This window comes from Pteronotus mesoamericanus, unplaced genomic scaffold (assembly GCF_021234165.1).
Source record: "Pteronotus mesoamericanus isolate MK-2021 breed Mesoamerican mustached bat unplaced genomic scaffold, CSHL_Meso_final contig_24, whole genome shotgun sequence".
NCBI classification, from domain to species: domain Eukaryota; kingdom Metazoa; phylum Chordata; class Mammalia; order Chiroptera; family Mormoopidae; genus Pteronotus; species Pteronotus mesoamericanus.
In genome coordinates, this window is record NW_026555100.1 from 10,328,025 (window position 1) to 10,349,820 (window position 21,796).

General features: G+C 36.5%; 1 protein-coding gene across 2 annotated transcripts in view; it reads left to right on the forward strand.

Annotated features, from left to right (window-relative positions):
* The window catches only part of HERC4 (HECT and RLD domain containing E3 ubiquitin protein ligase 4), a 128,778-nt gene that overhangs the window by 44,406 nt on the left and 62,576 nt on the right, over positions 1–21,796 (forward strand). For both annotated transcript variants that reach the window (XM_054572711.1, XM_054572712.1), the window contains exon 9: positions 6,311–6,471. In XM_054572711.1, coding sequence (XP_054428686.1) covers positions 6,311–6,471 — 161 coding nt within the window. The remainder of the gene's footprint in view (positions 1–6,310; positions 6,472–21,796) is intronic.

The following is a 21,796-nucleotide window of genomic DNA, read 5'->3' on the forward strand; positions in this document are numbered from 1 at the left end:
CTCCAGTTTTATAAAATATGTCATTGGAATTTTCATAGGGATTGCATTGAATCTGTAGATTGCTTTGGGTAGCATGGATATTGTAATGTTGTTGAGTCTTCTATCCATGAGCATGGCACGTGCTTCCACTATTTTGTGTTTTCTTCAGTTTCTTTCTTCAGTGTCTTACAATTTTCCATGTACAAATCTTTTATATCCTGTTTAGGTTTATTCCTAGGTATTTTATTCTTTTTGTAATAATTGTGAATGGAATTGTTTTCTTAATTTCCCTTACTTCTAGCTCATTATTGGCATATAAAAATGCAACTGGTTTCTGGATATTAATTTTGTATCCTGCTACTTTGCTGCATTCATTTATCAGTTCTGGTAGTTTCTTGGTGGAATCTTTAGGGTTCTCAATGTGCAGTACTGTGTCATCTGTGAATAAAGACAGCTTCTTCCTTTCCAATTTGGATACTTTTTATTTCTTCTTCTTGTCTGATTGGTGAGGCTATGACTTCCAGTACTGTGTTGAATAAGAGATGAAAGCTGACATCCCTGTCTTTTTCCAGATCTTAAGGGGAAGACTTGTAGTTTTTGCCAATTGAGTGTGAGGTTGGCAGTGGCTTTGTCATTGCTTAACTTATTTAGGTGCTGCTATGTGGGGTGCATAAATGTTTATTAGGGTTGTATCCTCTTGTTGGATTGTTCCCTTTATCATTATGTTGTATCCTTTTTTGTCTCACACTGTAGCCTTGGTTTTAAAGTCTGTTTTGTCGGATATAAGAATTGCTACCTCAGCTTATTTTTTCCTTTCCATTTGCATGAAATATTTTTTTCTATCCCTTTAGTTATAGTCTGTATTTTACACGCGCGCACGCGCACACACATACCCCCGTCTTATCCATTCAGTTACTGTAGGTCTTTTCATTGGAGCATTTATGCTATTTACATTTAAAGAGGTTATTGATAGATATGTGTTTATTGTCCTTTTGTTTTTTTAAACTATTGTTTTGTTTTATCTATTTCTTTTTTAAGCAAACCCTTTATCATTGTTGCAATTCTGGTTTGGTGGTAACAAACTCCATTAGCTTTTTCTTGTCTGGGAAGCTCTTCCTTTCTCTTTACCTTGCTGGAGAAAGTACCCTTGGTTGTAGATCCTTGCTCTTCATCACCTTGAATATTTTATGCCAATCCCTTGTAGCCTGAAATGTTTCTCTTGAGAAATAAGATGACAGTATAATAGGAGCTTCCTTGTTGGTAACTAACTGCTTTTTTTCTTGTGACCTTTAATATTCTCTCCTTGTGTTTAAGCTTTGCTTTTTTAATTATGATGTGTCTTGGTGTGGGCCTCTCTGCCTCCATCTTCTTTGGGACTCTCTATACTTTCTAGGCTTGTGTGTCTTTCTTTTACCATGTTAGAGAAGTTTGGGGTCATCATTTCTTCAAGTAGTTTCTCAGTCCATTGCTCACTGTCTTCTCCAGGTATCCCCATGATGCAGATGTTATGTTTCATGTCATCCCAAGGATCCCTTATTTTTCCTCATTTTTTAAAATTCTTTTTGCTGCTCTGCATGGGTTTTTTTCCTGCCTTGTCTTCCAAATCGCTCATTCGATCCTCTGTTTCATTTAACCTACTGTTTATTCCTTCCTGTGTATTATTTATTTCAGATATTGCATTCTTTATTTCTGACTTGACCTTTTTTGTGGTTTCTATGTCTTTTTTCATGGTGTTGAGCATTCTTATAATTATTATTTTAAACTATATCTGATCAGTTGCTTACTTCCATTTTGTTTAGCTCATTCTCTGGAGAATGCTCTTATTTTATCATTTACGGCCTGTTTATTTGTCTTCCCTATTTGCTGCCTCTGTATTTGTTTCTGTGTATTAGGTAGGGTCTGCAAAGACTCTGGCGCAGTCCTCTTTCAGACATTGCTTATGACCGGGCCCTTGGCAGCTTGTTTGGAGCTCTCAGCAATGCACAGCTTGCAGCTCCCTCTCCTGGTCCTGGCTGTGTGCAAAAAGAACCAGGCTGTGCATGAAGGCTGGCTTTTACCTGTGTTGGCCCCAGGGATGGGTCAGCTAAAGTTTCAAAGCACCCTGAGATCAACCACCCCTCCAGCCTCTCTGTTAGGCTTAATCACTGAAAGTTCCTCCAGCTATACTGCACAGCAGCTGGGCTTAAGCTCCACAGGGTGGAGTAAGAAGGTTTCCTGCAGGTTAGGGGCTGTTGCTTCTGCCCAGACTGATGCCACATGGAAGGGAGTGCTTTGCTGAGAAACATGGCTTTTGTAGTATGGGGAATGGCTGAGCAGAGATCCTGGCAGCTGACCCTTCAGCTCTCTCCAGATCCACCAGCCCCAGACTTTTCCTCCCGCGTCTCTAGTCTACTCTTCCCTCCCTCTGCCAGAGCCCAGGGTAAGTGGCAGCAAGCGAAATTTTTTTCACTGGCCCTTTAGGAGGCTCTCTGCATATTAGCTCTCTCTCCCTGACAGACAGAAACCTCACTGCTTTTCATAGCTGGATGTTATTTGGTTTCCTTTCCCAGTTCTGGTGCTCTAGGCTGTGGAACTGAGCTTGGGGTGTAGACCTCCCCACTTCTCAGAGGAATCCCCCTCCCCCAGCTGCTGAAATATACCTCCAGAACTTCAGCTGCCATCCGTGGGAGCCCAGCCAGCCCTCTCACAGCTCTGTACTTAGTACTAGTCTCTTTGTGGTGATGTGGTTTTTTCCATAAGTAATTGGTTATAAGGCTTCTCTCCAGCTAGTGTTCAGTTGGTTATTCATGATGATTTTTGTATAATTTAATTGAAATTCCAGTTTGGTCCTGGGTAGAGGTTAGTGTAGCTTCCACCTACTCTGCAGCCATTTTGTATCTTGAAAAAGGTTTTCATCAATGTTTCTAGTTATATGTCAGTTTTCAGTGTTGGCTTTTATTTCTTAGACATTAAACAACTATTAAACATAGTCGTTCTAGATTCTTATATTTGATACTTTCAGTATTTGAAATCTTTAGGGATGTAATTCTATTGTTTTTTCTTTCTGCTTGATTTTGTTCATGCTACTCTATTTTTGTATACCAGGTGTGTGTGCTTGGCTATGTATTTGAAAAATTATTTATGAGAATGATTTGAAAAAATCTTCTTTCCTATTCTCATATATGAATCAGAATCTATTATAAAAGTTAAGTAAAAGCTTAACATGCAATTGAATATAAGTGATAGTGTCAGAATCTTTTTTAGATGGCTAAGTTATACATGAATGTATAGATCCTAAAGTTTAGAGAGTTCATTTTTTTCTTTTTTATCCACTTCATGGATACTTAATTAAAAGACTATAAAGCAATATTATTTAACTTGGTATTGGGGGAGAAATCTTGACAGATTTGACTTACAGGCAGTTAGTACCATAACAACTATATATTCAACAATTATTCCTTATTGAATAATTGTCAGTAAATCTGAAGGAAGCACCCAAGGTACACCAGAAGTGTGAATCCATCAAGGAGATGATCCAAAAGCAAAAGTTTTCAAATTCCAGTAATATAATTTAGTGTTTTTGATTTATAACATTAAATCAAGGCTTAAGATAGTTATGCTTGTTCACTGGATCTCAATGCTGACTCCATGCTCTAATTTTTTGAAGAGGTTTTAGAAATATGTATTGTTGCCTAGGCTCATTCTCAGGTGATTACAATATGCAGCCAAGGTGAAGAAAGACTCCATTAGTAGACCAGTTTGAGGAAGAGTTTAATGAAATAATATTGATATGTTCCTTTGAGAATGTCACAATGTCTGCTTCCTGAAGGAGGCAGACTGGGCATTGTTAACTCCTTCAACCAGAGTGTTTTGTCTTTTTTATATGTTAGGATTCCATTTAACATTTTCTTTGTTAAAAGAGTACCCTTAGTTAAAAAAGTTTTGATTGACCTTGACTGATCTGGCTCTGAGGTAAGATGGTTGGTAGATTATAATTAGTTTTCCAGTAACATGACAGAGTGGACAACTTGAAAACCCTTTTGAATCAAAATACCTTTTAAGTAACATAGATTAGCTTGCCAAGAAATAAAGGGAATTTCACAGAGCAAAAACAAAGAAATCTGAAAACCATAGCTGTTAGTTTAAACTGACTCTGGAGCTGCCCTGAAAGAATTTGCCAATCTAGATAGTGCATTAATTAGCTTATTTGCTAAATGAACTGCCTCAAAATGTAGTGCTTCAAAACAATTATTTATTTAGTTAATGGTTTTGTGATTCAGTATTTTGGACTGGGCTTAGCTGGGCAGTTTTCATTTTAGCTGGACTTGGTTGATCAGCTGATGATCAGCTAAGGGCTGGATAGTCTAGGGTGGCCTTAGCTAGGTCAGCTTGTCTCTGTTCCAGGGTGTATGTCATCCTTCAACAGCCAACCTTGGATTATTTTTATGGTGGTATAGAGCAGGATTTCTAAAGAGAGAGAAGGAAAAAGTGCAAAGCCATTTGTGAGGCATAGGCTTAGATCTGATACGCTGTCATTTCTGCTGCATTCTGTTGTTCAAAGCAAGCCATAGGTCTGAGTCCAGATGTAAGACATGGAGAAATAGATTCCCTGTTTTGGTGGGTATAGAGAAAGGATCAATTTTGGCCTTTTTTATAAACAATGTACCACAGATGGCGAAGGGGTTTGGGACAAGAAATGAGAACTAAGAACTTACAGAAGCAGTTATAAGGCCTGAGAAACCATTTTCTCCCAGTAAAACTACCTCATGGAAAGGGTTCACAAAGAAACATTCCCTTGCTAGTATAAGGAGACTTTTCTGTCCTTGGCCTAGTTTCTGTTTTGGATCTCCTCTGAGAATCTGTGGCTGCAGGATGACTGCCCCAGGGGCTTGTTGCAGTAGTCCTGAGTTGGTGTGTATGTATGATACTTCACAATATATAAAGGGCTTTAAATGAAATAACAGGCTGGCAGATTTGGAAAAAAAATAACTTCTAGAAATGGGATAAAACATAGTCATTAACATTTAAAATTCAACTGATAGTTCAAACAGTAGGTTGAACACACTGCTGAAGAGAAAAGTAGCAATTTGAAAAATAGATCCAGGGAAATTACTTACAAATGGACATGGATAGAAAAGAGAGATTAAGAGACTGATAGGATATATTGATAAAGTACAGCATTTGTCTAATGCTATAAAGAAGAGAATTGAATAAATGAGAGAGAGATGGTATTTACAGAAATACTACTTAAGAATTTTCCAAACTTGATTGAAGCTGCAAACCCTGAGATTGAGGAACACAAAATCTGAGCTGGATAATCTTATTAACTCATTCCTAAACACATGGCAGTGAAACTGCAGAGGGAGTTGGACAGGCTCACTGATTAATGGGTTTTCTTTAGCTTCAGTTGCTTCCACTCTAGTACCTACAGAGGAGTCTCGGTGCATACATGTAAGGATCAGTTTCTTTAGAATGGTGATTTTCAACCTTTTTCATCTCATGGCACACAAAAACTAATTACTAAAATTCTGTGGCACACCAAAAATATCACAAGAGAGCTATTGTTGTATTGGCTGTTACTATTTTTTTGACAATCTAAGGGAAAAGAGGTCAGTATTGGCTGTTACCTTTTTTTTTTTTTTTTTTTTTGACAATTTAAGGGAAGAGAGGCCAGTGCCCCTGACTAAATATGTTTTGAACATTCTTGTTTTTAACATTCTTCTGATAACACCAGTGTGTCTCTTGCCTGCACACCAGTTGAAAATTGCTGCTCTGGAGGAAAGGAAACATTGTTTTATCATGCATTTTCGTCTCTCTCAGAAGGAAACCACACACATACATACCCCCACACACCCCCCACACACTCACACATACAGAGTATATGCACATCTTCTGGTTGATACTGGGTTACTTGCCCAGGTCTTATCCTAAACTTTTGAGTGGTGCCCAAATAGTGGGCTATCTACAGCTCTAGATTAGAAAGTGACGAAGAGGGAAAGGAGGCAGAGGAGGGGAGGGTGGGGCTTCAATGGACAATATAGTTAGATGCTATCTCTAGTGCTAATTCATCTGTTATAAGGGATTTCAATATAGATCTGGGCCTTATCAAATTTGGACATTTTTGGAAGTTTTCTGGACCATGCTTGTGCACCCTGCCTATATGGTACAAAGTTCATTAGTGTAGGGGAAAGCTATTAATAAATATTTTGTACAGAATATTTTAGAACTATAATTGTTTTACTAATTTATTTTTGAAGAGGAAAATTATCAGTTAATATTTGCTTTGCTTTTCTAAATGTAAATTATTTAGAAGGTAACATTAAGTCTGAGGTTTTCTATCATTTTACTCTAGGCAGCACACTTCTGCTTTTGTTCCTTCATCAGGACGAATTTATTCCTTTGGACTTGGTGGTAATGGGCAGCTAGGAACTGGATCAACAAGCAACAGGAAAAGTCCTTTCACTGTGAAAGGAAATTGGTTCCCTTATAATGGACAGTGTCCACCAGATGTTGGTAAGTTCTGTTATATTAAAGCTTTACTACACACATTAAAGTTCTGTTAAAATGTTGCTCTTAAATCATGATGTTTTCTGTTTGAAATGAAAGAATTCAAGATACGTTGTTTAGTAAAAATAAGACATAAAACAGTGTATATGGCTGCTAAGTTTGTTTATATTTTCTTATAAATGTAAGGGAACTTGGAATAAATAAAGTAATAAAAAGTGATTTCAGAGGCTTGGACATATGGGAACTGGGTGGTGACTAGATACAAGTGGAAAGGAGAATTTTTGTTTTTTTATTTTTAGTTGTGGTAACAATTGAAAACATAGCATAACGTAAACATAACAAAAATTTATAAACATTACCATTTTTTAGTTGTACCATCAGTATTGTTAAGTACATTTGCATTGTTATGCATCCAATCTCCAGAACTCTTTTCATCTTTGAAAACTAAAATTTATTCATTAAACAACAACTCTCCATTTATTCCTCCCCCTCACTGTCAACCACTGTATTCTGCTATCTGTTTCTACAAATTTGACGTGATCTAAGTACCTCAGAGAAGTGGAATCATGCAGTATTTATCTTTTTGTGACTGGCTTATTTCATAAACTTAGCAGTACCTCCTTAAAGTTCATCTGTGTTGTAGCATTGTGTAGATTTTCCTTTTTAAGGCTGAATAATATATGTCTATTATATATTATATATATATTATTATATTATATAATATATATAATATAATATTATATATAATATAATAATATATATTATAATATATATTATATATATATTATATATAAAAACCACATTTTGTTTATTTATTCATCCGTTGATCGGCAATAAGATTGTTTTCTCCTTTTGACTATTGTGAATAATGCTGCCTTAAATATGGGTATACAATAATCACTTTGAGTCTCTGCTTTCAATTCTTTTGGGTATATACAGGACTTTAGAATTGTTAACATTTTCTATTTTTTTTGAAATATGAATATATTGCCTATTTAAAATATTAAAATTTTAAAATTTGGCTGTTACGATCCTTACTGCTTTAGCCAAATTTTGTATTCTTTCAATAGATCTGGTTATTTTCGATTGTTCTTAATTTATTCCTTAAAGAATTGAAATGTTCAAGGGTTATTTTCTCATTCACTCTTTTTGACATGCTACACCCAAAATGTGCTTGCACATATATATGTGTAATATATTTCCTTTACCATCCTAAACTATTCTTCAAAATTGTTTTCTTACTTTATCTATGTCTTGTTTTCTCTGGAATTTTTCTCTGAATTGTGGGACTTGAGTCTGTTGAGACTTTATTCAGTGATGAGCATACTATGAAGATTGAGATTTGAAAAGATTCATAATTTTTTATTATGAATATAATCTTGAAGATTCTTTTTATTTATTTATTTTTGGTAACTATAAGACTATCTCAGTTATGCTTCTTTTTTCCAAGGTCAAGATGCATTGCTCTTTTTCTTGTTTTTTTGTTTGATTTTTGTATTTAGAATATGGCTTCATTTTCTTCCTGTTACTCTTAGGTTTGGAACATGTATCTGTTTTAGTAGTAGTGTTCCCCTGTTCTCAGCAGCATGTTGGTGTTCATCAGATCAGTTTCTTCCATAAAAAGGCACTAATAACCTAACAAAGATTTTATATTTTAAAGCCACATGGATATTGTAAGGAATCATGTATTTTGTTTATAGAATTTTATCACTTAGGAATGTATATTGTCACTTCTGAAACTGTATACCTTGAAGTCATTTGCAGTAAAGTCATTGGAAAGGAGATGGGATTTTAAAATCAGGAGATGGGATTTTGCTATAATTTAGCTTCATCAAAAAGCTGTTGATTCATGGTAGCCAAAAGGTGCCAACAACTCAAGTGCCCATCTACAGATGAATGGATGAAAAATTGTGGTATATACATGCAATCAAATAGTAGTCAGCCATAAAAAAAGGAATGAAATTTTGATCTATACTACAACATGGATGACCTTTGAAAACATGCTAAATGAAAGAAGCCAGACACAGAAGGACAAATATCTTGTGATTCCTTTTTTATGAGGTTCCTAGAACAGTCAAATTTATAGAAACAGAAAGTAGAATACAGGTTGCCAGGGGAGAAGGAGAACGAGGTGTTGTTTAATGGGTGCAGAATGTGTATCTGGGATAGTGAAACCGTTCTCGAGATGAATTATCATGATACCTGCACAACATTGTGAATGTACTTAATGTTGCCTAATTGTACAGTTTAAAAGGGTTAAGTTGATACATTTTGTTATATATCTTTTACCACAATATACACTTTTATATAGCATACATACAGGGTGGGGCACAAGTAGGTTTAGTTGTGAGTATGCAAGACACAGTTTATTCTTATATTTATTAATTATTTTATTTCCATACAAACAACTGTAAACCTACTTGTGCCCCACCCTGTATAATGGTTGATCATTATTTTGCACTCTACTAAAGCTGCGTAGCATAAACACTAGTTAAATGTGAACTTAATTTACTCATCCCCCCAGAGGTGAAGCCTGTGGCCTCTGCCATAAATCACATTGCTGGCATAAACTTATCTGGTGTGGCTTTAAGGCCACAGGTTTAACAGGACATTCCAAAGACTTCAAGAATATTTCCTTGGAGCTGGGCAAAGGGCAAATCTTTCTTTAGAAGGTGTAAAGTTTGGGCAGCTGTATTAGTTTGCTAGGACTGCTATAATGAAATATAAACTGGGTGGCTCAAACAACACAAATTTATTGACACAATTCTGGAGGCTAGAAGTCCAAGATCAGGGTATTGGTAGGGTTGCTTCCATCTGAGAGTGATAATGGAAAATCTTACATTCCATTCTCTTCTAGCCTCTGTTGGTTTACTAGCAATCTTTGGCTTTCCTTGGCTAGTAGATCTCTGCTTTCATTTTTATATGGCATTCTTTCTACGTGCATATTGGTGTCTCAGTTTCCCACTTTTATAAGGACGCTAGTCATCTTGAATTAGGGGCCCACCCTAATCCAGTATGACCTTAACTCAACTAATTACAATCCCCAGTAACCCTATTTCTGATAAGGTTACATCCTGAGGTGTTTGGGACTAATACTTCAACATAACAATTTTTGCGAGACAAATTTAACCCATGACAGTGTCCCAGATTCTGATGATGAGTTAATTCTTCACTGCACTGGAGGTCTTGTATGCGTTATTCCTTAAATGACTTGTCGTACCAAATTCACAACCATCATTCAATCAATTATGAAAGAGGTACAAACTAGTAAGAAGGGAAACAAATTCTTAATGAATCCATGAGAATAACCATTGGAGAGCTAGTAAGAGTTTGAATTCTTACTGAGATCAGCAAGGATCAGATATAATGCAGTTCAATTCAAGGATCACATATATGCCAATTAAAAAAAATTATATTGTACACCTGAAACTGGTTGACTCCATTTTGTATATATTGCAAAATGATAACCACAATAAATCTAGTTAACATCCATCACCTTAGTTATAATTTTTTTCTTGTGATGAGAACTTTTAAGATTTACTTTCACCAACTTTCAAATATGCAATACAATATTATTAACTACAGTCACTGTTCTGTACATTATTTCCCCATTATTTATTTATTTTATAACTGGAAGTTTTACCTTTTGACTCTGTACACCCATTTTGCCCCACCCCCTGGCTCTGGCAACCACTAATCCATCAGTCTACTCTCTGTATCTATGAGCTTTCTTTTTGTATTTTTTTTTTCAAGATTCCACATATAAGTGAGATCATACCATGTATGTTTTTCTCTGTGTGATTTCACTTAGAATAATACCAGGGTTCATTCATGTTGTCATAAATGGCAAGATTTTCTTATTTATGGCTGGGTAATACACTCCATTGTATGTGCATGTATGCATGTATATATACTACCTTTTGTTTATTCATTCATTAATGGACACTTAGGTTGCTTCCATGCCTTGGCTATTGTAAATAATTCTGCAATGAACATGGGAGTGTATATCTTTTTGAGTTAGTATTTTTCCTTTTGAGAAATACTGAGAAATAGAGTTGTTGGACCATATGATAGTTCTAATTTTAATGTTTTTGGAACTTCCATGCTATTTTTCATAGTGGATGTACAAATTTACATGCCCACTAACAGTGCACAAGGATCTCCTTTTCTCTACATGTTGCCAATACTTGTTATTACTCTTCAATAATAGCCAATTTAACAGGTGTGAGGTAATATCTCATGTGGTTTTGATTTGCATTTTTCTGATAGTGATGTGTGGGACACCTTTTCATGTATTTGTTGGCCATCTATGTGTCTTTCAATGTCTATTCAAATCCTCTGCTCATTTTTAAATCGGATTATATGTATTTTTGCTGTTGAGTTGTATTTTTTTTATATATTTTGGATATTAACCCCTTATCACATACTTGATTTGCAGATATTTTCTCCTATTTCATTGGTTGCCTTTTCCTTTTGTTGATTGTTTCCTTTGGTATGCAGAAGCATTTTAGTTTAATGTATTTTTGCTTTTGATGCCTTTGCTTTTGCTGTCAAATAAAAAAAAAAATGATCACCAAGGCTAGAGTCAAGCCACATATGTTTTCTTCTAGGACAAGTCTTTAATCCATTTTGAGTTAGTTTTTGTGTGTGGTGTAAGGTAATGGTCTGGCTTCATTCTTTCTCATGTTGCTGTCTAGTTTTCCCAACACTATTTATTGAAGAGACTGTTCTTTCTTCCATATTAGTCTTATCTCCTTTGTTGTGAAATAATTGACCATCTAAGCATGACGTTATTTCTGGGCTGTTTTGTTCTATTGATCTATGTGTCTCTTTTTGTGTTAATACCATACTGTTTTAATTACTATAGTGTTGTAATATAGTTCAACCCTGCCTTTGCTCTTGGTTGTCTCTCAAACCTTTGTGATTGTCCAAGCAGTCTATTTTACTTTTAATGGCTTCCAGTAGTTGAGGGTATGTCAAGACCTGTCACTATCTTAAAGTGGAGGATCTCATTCAACACAGATTCAGGCTAATTGGAAGCCAGATCTTCAGGCAGCAGCTGTAAAGTATGCAAATAGTGCAGTCCTGTGAGACTGCAAAGTGTAAAGTCCCACTGGCCACCTGAGCCAGGCAATCTAGAGGTATCATGGCTGGGCAGTAGTCATGAAAATCAGGGGCACTAGATAGTGGTACTATCTCCTTTCCAGGAGATACCAGTAGACTTGGAAGGAAGGGAGAACACAAAGATGGTATCCACAAGTGTATATCCTCAGAGATCACTTAGGAGGTCCCTAGATATGTTCTAAACCAGAAGCCTGCCCCTCAGGCTGAAGCTCCAGGACAAGCAAGAAGGCCTTTTTCACAGAAAATCTGGGGGTATGTGTCAGTCTGCTGTTTGTACTGTGCACTGGGGTGGTAGCCAGCCAAGAACTGTCTCTGGCTGTTACAGTTCCATGGGGCCCAGTAATGCAAGCGCCGCTGTCCACCAGGGCCAGGCAGTCTTGCAGGAGGTGTCCTTATGCAGCAGCCACAAAAACCAGGACACCAGATGTGTAAACAAGCTTCCCTCTGAGAGATACTGGTGCTCTGGAGAGCAGCAGAGGGAGAGCATAAAGATAGGGCCTGCCCTCTGAGGTCTCTGGAGAAGATTACAGTAGGCTGTTTGATGTATGTTTAATTAGAAGCCTACCTCCCAGGCCACAGCTGTGAAGCTGAGCTAATAGGCTTCTTGTACACAAAGTTTGGGTGCCTCAGTCTGTTGTCTCTTGCTGTGTCCTGAGGGTGGTAGCCAATTAAGAATTCTTTTCTCCCTTAGTTATAGTCCTGCGGGATCTGTGAACACTGGGCCTCAGAACCAAGTGATCTAGAAGTGTTTCCTGGGTAGCAACCTTAAAAGTTGGGGTGCCAGATGAGGATATAAAAACCTTTCTGGGAGATACTGGCAAGCTGAAGAGGGTAGGAAATACCATTTTTTAAATATTTCATTTCAGCTTAACAAACCAAAGTGTACAAAATTGTGTATTAGGTAACTTTAGAAGGAGAAAAGAGTAAAACAAAAGTAAACATTATTGCAAACAGGTAAACACAATAACATTTTCTTCATCATTTCATTCATTCTTGTGTAATTCGTTCTTGTTCTACTGAATATTGGATTAACCGTTTCATAAAACTGCTTATCTTTTCTAAAAAAGAGAAATCTTAATTGTAGCCCACTGGTTTGTTTTGAATGTATCTAAGCCATGTCTCCAGAAGCCTATACTCAAGTGTCTGTTCTTTGAACTATATGTGGATTTTAAGTACCTGGTATAGTTCTTTTGCCAGGGCTCTGAGATCGTTCTTTGAAAACAAAATGCTAGCCTGTAGTTGACAGGAATGCCTTCAGACAAGCATCGGAGTTAAACAGCAGATGACAGAAGCTTGAAATGACTATGGCTAATTTGATACTGATAACTGTCAAGTGAAAAGATCTGATAAAAGTTCATAAAATAAGAATAATAACAGCTGACAGGGAAATTTGGTTGTCTCTGTGACATGCAAAAAATATTTAAAAAGCTTTTTAAGCACAGTGTTTTCTAAGGATGATGATTAAACATATTCTCAAAGAAGTCAGTGGCTTTGGCATCTGATTAATAAATATGGATGAGTATAACTTCCTGTAGATGAAAAACTCCTTGAGATATAACATAATAATCCTGAGACCTAATGTACCAGTAATAAATTCAGGAATATCAAGTGAAGAGATTCAGTTAGTCAGGAATCAAGCTTAGAAATATATATATATAAATATAGCTTAGTTTTATAAAACTTTGTAAGTCTGAAATACATCTCCATTTGAATATCACTGGTTAGAAGATGTTAAATAGGAATTAAAGGAGTAAGAGAGTACCAGAAAACATTTAAAATAAATTAATAATAACTGAGATTAGGACTGAGAGCACTGTACCACTGGAACTTTGATAGAGGAAAATTTGACAGAATTGTGCTATGAGTTTTGAATAGTGTTTCCTTAATTATTCTTAAACATATGGAAAGTAAGGACATTGATGTATCTCCAGGGACTTCTACTAAAACAAATAGTTATTGAAATAATTAGTACATTTGCTGCTGAAGAGAGCCCAAAATAATTATATTAATTGTATTTTACCACGTAAATTTAACCTCAGGAAGGTTGAGTATCTTTTCTGATGGACAACTCTTCCCATGTAACCCTTATAAGAGTGAACCTTTCCTCTTAAAGTTTTCCTAGGTAAGGACCTAGGTAATGTAAGATTTCTACTCCAGCGCCATAAAAATCAACTGTGAAATGTTCATGATAAAAATCCTCATTTAGCAGTCATTGAAAAAGTGACAGAATCTTTAGGAATGCTTTTGGTGCCATAACAAGTACAGCTTGACTTTCCCTGCCTGAAGTGCCTTTTTATAAACTTCAAACGAACCTGTTACTTCTCATACCTCTTCTTACATGTTGAAATAAGTCTTAGTGATTCCTTGAGGCCTCTGTGGGAAATCTCAATAGTTTCATTAACGCACCAAAAATGTCTTGGAAATTATATTTTTCTATATTTAGGATCTGATTTGGGGATGTGTGTTAGTTTGCTAATGGTGCCATAACAAAATACTACGGATTGTGTGGATTAAACAACAGAAATTTATTTTCTCACTGTTTTGGAGGTTCAGAATCCAAGATTAAGGTTCACCGACTTGTTTTCTTCTGAGGCCTCTCTCTGTGGCTTGCAGATGACTGCCTTTTTGCCATGTCCTCACATGACTTTTTTCTCTGTATGTATGTTACTAGTGTCCCTTCCTCTTATAAAGGTACCAGGCACATTGGATTAGGGGCCCACCCTAACAACTTCATTTTATCTTAATCACTTCTCTAAAGGCTCTATCTCCAAATACAGTCCTATTCTAAGGAGCTGGGGGTTAGGGCTTCAACATAAGAGTTTTTAGGGGACACAATTCAGCTGATAGCAGAAGGGCAAAAATCAAAAACCTTATGAGAGGAGATTTGGACACTTTATTAAGATATAGCACTTGGTTACCTGTTCTATCCAAGTGACAATAAAATTTCACAATAAATATAGATAGTAATATGATTGAAAAGAACTTTATATCTTTTATAAGTGAAGAATCTTTCTTATTTTTTCCCCTTGGAAAAAAATGAAAGAATAAAGGCAACATAAAATGTAGAAAATTCTGTTAAGTCACAGAATTTTTGCTGTTGAGCTGATACCACAAAAATACAGAATAACATTTTATATTATAGGTGAAGGCATTAACCAGCAAGTCATGGGAAGACACCCTTCAAAGCTGAGGGTACTTTGCTAAGATTAAAGCACATTTTATATTTTCTTTCAGAGTTGAGTATAAACCAAAGCTAATAAAATTCATTACCATATTCTTTCCTCAGTTGTGCTCTTTCATATTCTGGAACAAACTGATACAGACTTGAAGATAGTCAAGCAAAATTACTTTTATATTTATACTGAGATATTATCTGTGTTAACGTGCAGTGCATTTGTTGTTGCTCATCTTGAGAGAAATTGGTATTTTGTTAATTTCTTTATTTTAAATTCTAACGCACTATGTTGAGAAAGACTTGGAGAACACTTGGGATAGAGAAGAGTGTTAAAATTGGTTAGTTTTATGTTATAGGTGGAAGAGCTGTAGACAGCCTTTTTATAAACTTAAAACAAGACATCACTCATTTGTAGCCAGCGAGAACCCGGTGCTGACTCATCCCCCGAATGGCAGCAGACATCTGACTCGGGAAAGACCACGCCTCTTGAGTGGCAGCAGCGTGAGAGGACACAATAACCCCATTCACACAGGGACTCTGCCTTGCCCTGTGGTGGCTAAGCCTGACTGCTGCGTACAGAGTGACTAGATTAACAGCTGAAGGAGCCAGCCACAGACAGTAGGTTCCTGGAGGTCTCGAAGACTGCCTAAGGTCAGATGGGATCAAGAGCTGACATCATCAGATACAGATCCTGAAAGAAAATACAGTGGTCTCCTACCATGGAAGTTCAGACCACGAAGTCAGGAAATCATACAGATCAATTTAAGAAGTAGAGGCAAAAAAGAAGAGTCTCAAAAATAATGGGAAGACAAAGAAACACCCCCCAATCAAAGGGAAAGGAGGAATCCCCACAGAGAGAACTAAATGAAATAGAGGCAAGTAAACCATCAGTTACTGAGTTCAAAACAACGGTTGTAAGGAAGCTCAATGAACTCAGTGGGCTCAAAGAGAATTACAAAAAACTACAGGGAAACTACGAGGAACTTACTGCAAACTATATCAGCATGAAAAAGGACATAGAAACCATCAATAAGAGGCAAGAGGAAATGAAGAATACCATTTCTGAATTGAAGAACACAGTAGAAGGAATCCAAAGCAGGCTAGATGAAGCAGAGGATCGAATCAGCAAGCTGGAGGACAAGGTAGAAAAAAGCTCCCAGAAAGAGCAAGAAAATGAAAAGAGACTCAAAAAGAAAGAAGAGGCGTTTAGGGAAATGCAGAGGAGTGAATGGAGGAGCACAACCTGAAACGTACTTTACACCCGTATAATAGGGATACCAGAAGGAGAAGAGGAGGAAGGGATAGAGAACCTGTTTGAAACAGTAGTTATGGAAAACTTCCCTAATTGGAGGAGAGGAAACGTCACACAGGTCCAGGAAGCACAGAGGGTCCCATTCAAGAGGAACCCAATGAGGCCCACTCCAAGACACATCATCATTAAAATGGCAAATAATCAAAGACAAAGGCAGAATCCTAAAGGCAGCAAGGGAGGAACAGGTAGTAACATACAAGGGAGCCCCAATTCGGCTAGCGGCTGACTTCTCAACAGAAACACTGCAAGCCAGAAGAGAATGGCAAGAAATATTCCCAGTCATGAAAAGCAAAGGCCTGCAACCGAGACTGCTCTACCCATTAAGGCTCTCAATTAAAATGGAAGGCGAAATAAGGAGCTTCCCAGACAAAAGAAGGCTAAAAGAATACACCTCTGCCAAACCAGCACTGCAAAATATGCTAAAGGGACTGCTTTAACATAAACAAAAAGAGGGTGAAAGAGTGGAACACAAGTACAAAGGGAGAAAATGATAAGTACCTATCAATAATAAACTTTAAATATAAATGGATTAAATCTTCCAGTCAAAAGACATAGGGTAGCTGAATGGATTAGAAGACATGACCCACACATAATACTGCCTACAAGAGACCCACCTCAGAACAAAGGACCTACACAGACTGAAAGTAAAGGGATGGAAACAAATATTCCAAGCAAAGTGACACACACAGACACATAAAAAAGCAGGGGTAGTACTACTTGCATAAGACAAAATAGATTTCAAAACAAAGGCCATAAAAAGAGACAAAGAAAGACACTTCATAATACTGAAAGGAAAACTCCATCAAGAAGACATAAACATTGTAAATCTATATGCACTGAACATAGGAGCACCCAAATCTATAAGGAAAATCTTGGAGGACTTCAAGAAATAGATGGCAACACTCTGATAGTAGGGGATTTTAACACTTCACTGTCAACAGTGGATGTATCTTCCAAACAAAACATAAACAAGGATATCGTGGAACTGAATGATGCATTAGATCAAATGGACTTAACTGACATATATAGAACCTTTCATCCCAAAGAAGCAAAATACACATTCTCTTCAAGTGCACATGGAACATTTTCAAAGATAGACCACATGATAGGACACAAGACAAGTGTCAACAACTTCAGTAAAATTGAAGTCAGCAAGCATTTTCTCAGACCGCAAGGGCTTGAAACTAGAAACCAACCTCAAGGAAAAACCTCAAAAACATTCAAACTCATGGAGACTGAATAGTATGCTATTAAACAACGAATGGGTCAGTAATGAGATCAAAGAGTAAATCAAAAAGTTTCTGGAAACAAATGATAATGAACACACAGCAATGTAAAACCTATGGGACACAGTGAATGCAGTCCTGAGAGGGAAGTTCGTAGCAATACAGGCCTTCCTTAAAAAAAATAGAAACATTTCAAATGAAAGACCTAATTCTACAGCTTCAAGAACTGGATAAACAGCAACAAACAATGCAGAGATTGAATTTAAGGAAGGAAATAGTCAAGGTCAGAGCAGAACTGAATGACATAGAGACTAAAGGAACAATTCAAAGGATCAGCCAATCCAGGAGCTGTTTTTGTGAAAGATAAACAAAATTAATAAACCTTTAGGCAGACTCATCGAGGAAAAAAGGGAGAGGACCTAAATAAATAATATCAGAAATGAAAGAGGGGAAATAACAACTGATACCACAGAAATACAAAAGATTGTAAGAAATTACTATGAGCAATTATATACCAAAAAATTTGAAAACCTTGATGAAATGGGCAAATTTCTAGAAAAGCATAACCTTCCAACATTGAATGAAGAAGTAGCAGAAAGCCTGAACAGACCAATTAACAGCTGGTGAAATTGAAGCAGTAATGAAAAAACTCCTAGCACACAAAAAGCCCTGGACTGGATGGTTTCACAGGAGAATTATCCAAAACATTTAAGAAAGAGCTAACCCCTGTCCTTCTCAGATAATTCCAAGAGTTCCAAGAAGAGGGAAGACTCCCAAGCTCTTTTTATGAGGCCAGCATCAAAAACTACAGGCCAGTGTTGCTGATATACATAGATGCTAAAACCCTCAACAAAATATTGGCAGCCCACATCTAGCAATACATTAAAAAGATCATCCACTTTGATCAACTGGGATTCATCCCAGGGATGCAAGGATGTTTCAATATTTACAAATCAATTAACACAATACATCGTATAAACAAAAGGAAAGACAAATCACGATTGTATCAATAGATATGGTAAAAGGATTTGATAAGGTACAGTACCCATTTATGATAAAAAAACACTCAGCAAAGTGGGAAAGGGTTCATACCTCAACATAATAAAGGCCGTATATGAAAAACCTACAGCCAACATCATACTCAACAGGCAAAAAGTAAAAGCTTTCCCACTAAGATCAGGAACAAGACAAGGTTTTCCGCTTTCACCACTTCTGTTCAACATAGTATTGGAAGTCCTAGCCACAGTGATCAGACAAGACAAAGAAATAAAGGCATCCAAATTGGAAAGGAAGAAGTAAAAATATCATTGTTTGCAGATGACATGATAGTGTACATAGAAAACCCCATAGACTCCACCAAAAAAACTACTCGACTTAGTAAGTGAATTTTGCAATACAGTGGGATACAAAGTCTATATTCAGAAATTGAAGGCATTTTTTACACCAAGAATGAAATAGCAGAAGAAGAAATCAGGAAAAAATTCCCATTTGCTATAGCAACAAGAAAAATAAAGTACCTAGGAATAAACTTAATCAAAGAGGTAAAAGACCTGTTCTCAGAAAACTACAAAACACAGAAGAAAGAAATTAAGGAAGACACAAATAAATTGAAGCATGTACTGTGTTTGTGGATTGGAAGAATTAACGTCATCAGAGTGTCCATACTACACAAAGCAATTTATAGATTTAACACAATCCCTATTAAAATACTAATGATGTATTTTGCAGATATAGAACAAACATTTCAAAAATTTATATGGAAACATAAATGACCCTGAATAAATGCAGCAATTTTGAGAAAGAAGAACGAAGTAGGAGGGATCACAATATCTGTCATAGAACTATATTACAAGGCCACTGTAATCAAACAATCTGGTATTGGCATAAGAACAGACACCTAGATCAATAGAGCAAAACAGAGATCCCAGAAATAAACGCACGTCTCTATGGTCAATTAATATTCAAAAGAGGGGCCAGAAGCAAAAAATGGAATAAAAATTGTGTCTTCAACCAATGGTGTTGGGAGAGATGGGTACAGCTACATGTAAAAAATTGAAATTTGATCACCAACTGACACCATACACAAAAACAAACTCAAGATGGATAAAAGACTTAAATATGAGTTACGACACCATGAAAGTCCTAGAGGGGAACATAGGCAGAAATGTCTCAGATGTTCCATGCAGCAATATTTTCACCATTATGTCCCCTAGAGCAAGGGACGTAAAAGAACGAACAAACAAATGAGACTTCATCAAAGTAGGAAAATTCTGCACAGCTAAAGAAAACATCAGCAAAAAAAAAAGGGGACCTACCATATGGGAAAATATATTTGCCAATGATACCTTGGACAGGGGTTTGATCTCCAAAATACATAAAGAACTTAACAAGACTCCACTGCAAGAAGGCAATCCAATTAAAAAATGAGCATAGGACCTGAACAGACACTTCCCCAAGGAGGACATACATAGGGCCCAGAGGCATATGGAAGGATGCTCATCATCACTAACCATCAGAGATGCAAATTAAAACAACAGTGAGTTACTACTTCATGCCAGTCAGGATGGCTATCATAAACAAATCACAAACAGCAAATGCTAGTGAGGTTGTGGAGAAAAGGGAACTCTAGTACAGTGTTGGTGGGAATGCAGACTGATGCCACTGTGGAAGACAGTTTGGAAATTCCTCAGAAAGCTAAAAATGGAACTGCCCTTTGATCCAGCAATTCCACTGCTGGAATTATACTCAATATAATAATCTCAAAACACCAATTCAAAAGAACCTATGCATCCCAATGTTCATTGCATCGCAATTTACAATAGCCAAGTGCTGGAAGCAACCTAAGTGCCCATCAGTAAATGAATGGATCAAAAACTATGGTACATTAACACAATGGACTACTATGGAGCAGAAGGAAAAAAAGAGCTACTACCCTTCATGACAGAGTGGATGGATCTGTAGAGCATTATGCTAAGTGAAATAAGCCAGGGATGAAAGACAGATACCATATGATCTCACCTATAAGTGGAACCTAACCAACAAAACAGAAACAAAGAAAATATAACCAGAAACATTGAAAGAAAAAAGAAACTGCTGGTAATGAGAAGGAAGGAGGGAGGGGGATAACAGGGGAAAGAAGGGGAAGGGTCAAATGAAAGAAAATGTATAAAGGACCCGTGGACAAAGCCAAAGTGGGGAAGGATTGAGGTTGGGAGGTGGATGTGGGTGGGGCAGGGGAAAGTGGTGGTGGGAAAATGGAGACAAATGTATTTGAACAATAAAAAAATTTGAAAAATAAACAATAAACCTTTAAAAAAAAGCCATCCCTTATCTGTGGAGAAGGGAGTATTACTTAAGACATGAAAGTGGAGCCTGCTGGTGGAAGTTAGTTTAGATTCTAACCTAGTAATATACAGTAGAATAGGTTATAAGTGGATTAAGAAGTTAAATGTAAAATTATTAAGATAAAACAATTCAGTGATTTGTGGATGGGAAGAGCCAGTTCAGCATAATGGTAATGGAAGTCTTCAGAATGAATTAGATAAATACATTTGATTAAATGGACAAATCTTCTGTAAGACACAATTACACAGATAATTATGTAGGAAAATATTTGTAGCAAATACAGCCTAAGGTTAATAACATGAATTTTTAATGTGTTCATAGATATTGGTGGGAAGAATAGGAAGATACCTAATAAATAAGAGAAACAGTAAGACACCAAAATAGGTAAATTAATGGAAATTCCCAAAGAAATTTGTTACTAAAAAACATGGAAAAGTTATTATTCTCTTTAGTATTGAGAAATGCAAATGCAAAAAGCAAGAGGATAGTAAATAAATGGAAATGATGAAACATTAGTCATTTCTTTCCTGTTGCAGGGTAACAAGCTATGTAGTAGACAGGAGAAAGCTAATGGTCCAGCTGCAAGATACAAAAGTAATGTTAGCATATCATCATTTTTCAACCCACAATCAATTAATGGTCTTAGCATGGCACATGAGTGGTTATTGACATCACAAAAAGAAGCCTAACAACATGTTTTGTGCTTACTGATGAAAATCAATCCCATCACCACTGCCATGTAATAGTTTTGTCGGAATAACCAGTCTCTAATTAAAGCCTCTCCAGGTCCAACTACCAATTTATAGGAAATACCGAAGACCAAAAAAAAAAAAAAAGTTAGGAGAAAACTTGGGGATATAGTCAGCAAAATCCCGTCTGCAGGAAGCTGTATAGGATAGATGTTTCACAAACTTTTTGGAGTAGTAATTTACAGAATATTACGGAAAATAATTTTTAGTGCCCTACTAACAGTCTCCAGAAACCCATTCATGTACTGTACATTAGTCATCGGTCTTCTTGATAAAACAGAGAACAGAATTACATTTTAGGAGTGAAAGAATGTCCTGCTGTATGTTTTGAGGAAGTGAACGATTTCATGTAGACTTATGAGGATAATGTAGAGAAATGGTTTTTTAAACTTAATGATCA